Here is a 4482-nt window from a genome sequence, read left to right as displayed (position 1 = left end):
TGTGAACGCAGCACAAGAAAACTGATGTCGATTCCAGTTTCAAAGGGTGTAAAATCAGTTTTGCAAATGTTTGATGGGGAAGAAAACGTTTTTAGGAAACCCACAATGCATTCTTGGTGACAAACAGTCAACATAACTCCACAAAGCGCCTTTAGTCAAAGAAGACTTGACTTACCAGTGACCAGCTCACGAACTTCATTGTCAGTTGTTTTCCTGAGGAGCCGCAGCAGAGCGGGCACGCCGCCGCAGTTCCTCAGTGCCACTTTGTTGTTGTCGGTGGCTTTGCCGTACACCAGGTTCCTCAAGGCCCCGCAGGCGCTCTTTTGAACCTCGGTCAGCTTGTGATCCAGCAGGTCCACCAGGTGCTGGATCCCTCCCAGGTGACACACCTGCAGAGCATTCAGCACTATGGATGAATTTCATATTGAATTATACAAAAAATGTTTTTTAAAAAAGTAAGAATTAAAGCAATTCAAACAAGTTTTAAAATAAAAAGCCCTGCAGCGTTTTCTTTGAGTGACTCTCTGAAATATTTTGGAATCAAACCTGAGCTGGAACATGCAGAAGCATCACGGTGGCATGTTCAAAACTTTCCTGTCATCTCGAAATAAACCCGTCCCAGGAGAGCAGCAGACGCTCCCTGTTTCCCTCTGATTCGGTGTTCAAACCCTCACTGAAAACATTTGTTTCTGGCAAAACGAGCAGGCGTGTTTCCAGGCCGCTCCAAAGGCTAATTAAAAGCTCATCACCAAACAAACCAAACGGCACTAAAATGGCTCTCGCGTGAAGCCCCACCATTGTGCTGGACTTATTTATTGCACGGGAAGCAGAGCAAAGAGAGACAGCGAGCGGCGCTGCAGCGTGTCGGAGCGCTGGCACATTTGGCAGCGACGTTACTTAAAGTTTTGTTGGAGCAGATGGCGCTTTGGCTCGGAGTTTGGCAGCAAAGAAAGTCAAATTTCAAACCCTGTAAACTGAGAATAGATTCTCAGAGACAGTGCAAGGACACAATAGCAGATATCTGAGGCAATGTAAATGAGCAACAGTTGCAGCAACGAGCAATTAAATCAATATCAGTGTGTTTGAAATGAATGAAAGCCCGCATGAATGTCTGATTCATGTCTTTAAACTTTACATTATCACACATTTCAGAGCTGTCTTTGTCTTGGAGTGAAGCCTGTAAACGTAGCAGCAGCTTCCTCCACCTGAGGAGTGAGTCATGCCTCTGACGTCTGTCTTGGTATTTATACTCAGACAGCAGCACAGCGTGTCCCCCATCACCTTACCTCCACCTTGACCCTGTTGTCTCCGTAGCACAGGTGCTGCAGATAGGCGGCGGCGTTGGCCTGGACGGAGGGAAAGTGATGCTGCAGCATGTGGATGACCTCCGGCAGCTCGGGGTCGCGCCAGGCAAACTCCCTGAGGGGGATCAAAGGGAAAAGTTTCATCAAGGTCCACTCACATGAACTATTTCCTGTCTCTTCAGACTTAAATGTGAAGTCATTTGAAATCAGTTCGTGTCATGTTGCAGCATCACAGTTTCATAAAGTGCTGCAGGGATGCAACAGGGCCCCACTGCAGAGCTCCATGCTGGGACACATCTTCATTGTCGGCCCCTGTGGTGGAAAATCATGTGTATTTATCGCACTTCTGTTTCAATAAATAACATTTAGATGCTCATTTTAAAAAAGGAGCTTAACACTGATTTCAGTGCATCGCCTATGGACATGTTGCAGCTGCAGTATTTTTTTCACAATACAGTGAGGAGCTGCAGCATCACTGATATGGATATCTGAGATGATGCCGGACAAGAATGGGATTTTGGTGAGGAAGTATTTGCAACGTTTTTCTTCTTGGCCTTCATGCATTCATTGTCCTGCAGCCTATCGAGTATTTGGGTTTTTTTTTGGTTTAACAAGTTAGTTGTGTTGCAAAATTATTTTTGATATTTTATGTATTCATGCAAAGACAGGGATAAAATAGCAAGATTTTTGGAAGAATTTATCTTGGTTTTGTAAAATAACAGATCTAATTTCTAAATTTCTACACATGCATACGGATTACTGATTGGGACTACTGCACGCAGGCTCAGAGGCCTGGCCTTCACTTGCAAAATGTCACTCAAATGAACAAGTATTGAAAAAGACTCAAAATGAACACAAATAGATGCAAAATCACTGCAGAGAGACACAGAATGACAACAAAGAAAACACCAAACAACCACACGGAGACACAAAACAAGAAGAATAAGACTCAAAGCAAATACAGAGAGACACAAGATGACCACAAAAGATACAAAGCAACTTATAAGTCACACAGAATTACTTCAAAGAGACACAAAATGATTAAAAAAATACACAAAATGATTTCAAAATGCAACTGCAAGACTCAAAATGACCACAAATAGATGCAAAAGCACTGCAGAGACACAAAATGACTACTAAGTGACACAAAACAAACAAAAAGCCACAAAAATACCCCAAATAGATATAAAATAAGCCACAAGGAGAAAAAAAACAAATCAAATGACAGAAAAAGACAAAAAGGACGCTAAAATACCTCAAAAAGATGGAAAAAAAGAGGATAAAAAACAATAACAGGGAGACAAAAAGTGGCAACCAAGTGACAGAAAATAACCAAAATTACCTCAAAAAGACACAAAACAATCATAAGGAGATTAAAAAAAAACAATAACAGGAAGACAAAAAATGGCAGGCAAGTCACACAAAGTAACAGAAAAGACACAAAATTACTCCCAAAAGACACAAAATGACTTAAAAGAAACACCACTGAGACACTGCAAAGAGACGCAACAGCACCATAATGTCTGTGTGTCTCACTCCGATGTACGAGAGGCGGTGGCCCCTTTTTTGCATATCTGCTCCCAGGGGCCCCTTGTCTCATAACGTGCCAGTGTGTATATCTACATACTTCTGAATGTGTGAGTACCTCGGGTCCTTGTGGATGCTCTCGATGGACGGGGTGCGCGTGGCCACCCGCTCCACCAGTCCAGAGTGCCGGTGGGAGAAGACGGGCTCCCCGGGGACCCTGTAGGAGTCGACGTACAGAGCTGCAGTGCTCAGCCCGTAGCTGCTTCTTTGGTACGGCAGCGTGCCGCAGTGGCTTGTGGTCCGCGGGAGGGTCTCCATACCTGAGGACATGAAATAAGGCTCCTTAAGAAAAAATAAAATAATAAGTAATGCAAGTTTTGTTTTTGTGAGGTTCAAGAACGCAGCAACAAATTTTGAGGCTGTTTGTAGTCGTCAAGTACATAAACATGCAAGGTCACATCAATTAGAAAATACTATCATGTTTATAAGCGCTTAAAATGAGCTTTTAAAAGCAGCGATCTGTCTCAAGGGCCAAACCTGTTTAAATCTCAGCTAAACCAAACTAAAATGGCTCCTTAGATCCTCCACTATCAAACCGCAGAGCTTTCAGCCTGAAATCGTTTGCAAAGGCTTCAATTACGACGCAGCAGAGAACATGAAAGGTTTCAGCCTAATTAAGTTCGGACCTCGGGGAGCGATAATAACAACAGTTCCTGTGCCTGTAAACCCTGATTTCCGCCACAGATTTCAGAGAAATCATCCTCTGAGCAGATGTGAAACTGAGCTTCTCAACCTGGGTACTGTGGCCCCGGAGGGGGACGCTGAGGTGAAAAATTAGGTTGTTCATTCAGGTCCAATATTTTTGGAAGATAACTCTTTACATCATAACTCCTACTGTACCTCTAGTACTTCTGTTAGTACTTATGGTAGTTTTGCACCTATGGGTACTGCTGATGCTTATTGCTGTTGCTCATTGCTTCTCTCGATGGTTTTTAAAAGAAATCAAACCACTTTGCTCAGGTTTTAAAGGGTTAAAAACTTGCTCATGCTGCAACTTTCCACCAAGTTTCATGAAAATCGAGCCAGAATTTTTTTCCATAATCCAGCTGACAAACAGACAAACAAACCAAACCGAAAATATTGCTAAATTTAAGCGCTCCCATGCCTGTGTTGGTCCTGTAGAGGGAGCCCTGGGGGTCGTGGGTGGGGCTGTGGTACAGCGGGCTGTGGAAGGAGCGCTCGTCAAAAACGGGCGTCATGTGGCAGTCTGGAGACAACGCCGCCCTCAGCTCTGGATCTATCTGCCCCGCGTGGCTGGCGTACGAGCTGTGAAGGCCTGCAAAAGACAAATAAACTTTATTTACACACTGAATATTTTATATGACAAAAAATTATAATTGTAGTAACAAAGATTGTCAGCTGATGGCAGTGATATGTGAAGAGTGTCTGCGCTTTGTCACTTGAACAGTGGAGTTTTATAGGATGCCCTATTTTAGCAATTTTGGGTCGAATAACGAACAAAAACAACTTCTGATACTAACTTCTTACTAGCCTCCAATCATCAGGTCCCATTCAGGTCCCTGATTTTACATAATTGTTTTGTTTCTCGAGATAAATTATGATATATAACATAATTTGGTATAAAATTATT

General features: G+C 43.1%; 1 protein-coding gene across 1 annotated transcript; it reads right to left on the bottom strand.

Moving 5' to 3' along the window:
* Positions 1 to 175: 175 nt before the first annotated feature.
* LOC121940840 (plakophilin-4-like) lies at positions 176 to 4167 on the bottom strand (the record flags this gene model as incomplete). The annotated part of the gene is made up of 4 exons (XM_042483525.1): positions 176 to 389; positions 1287 to 1419; positions 2950 to 3151; positions 3997 to 4167. Coding segments are annotated over 4 exons (720 nt in total), but the record flags the coding sequence as incomplete, so codon positions are not given.
* Positions 4168 to 4482: the final 315 nt, after the last annotated feature.

Source organism: Plectropomus leopardus, unplaced genomic scaffold (assembly GCF_008729295.1).
Source record: "Plectropomus leopardus isolate mb unplaced genomic scaffold, YSFRI_Pleo_2.0 unplaced_scaffold9507, whole genome shotgun sequence".
Taxonomy (NCBI): domain Eukaryota; kingdom Metazoa; phylum Chordata; class Actinopteri; order Perciformes; family Serranidae; genus Plectropomus; species Plectropomus leopardus.
Note: the sequence above shows the minus strand (reverse complement) of the source record. Positions and strands in the feature narration are given on the sequence as shown.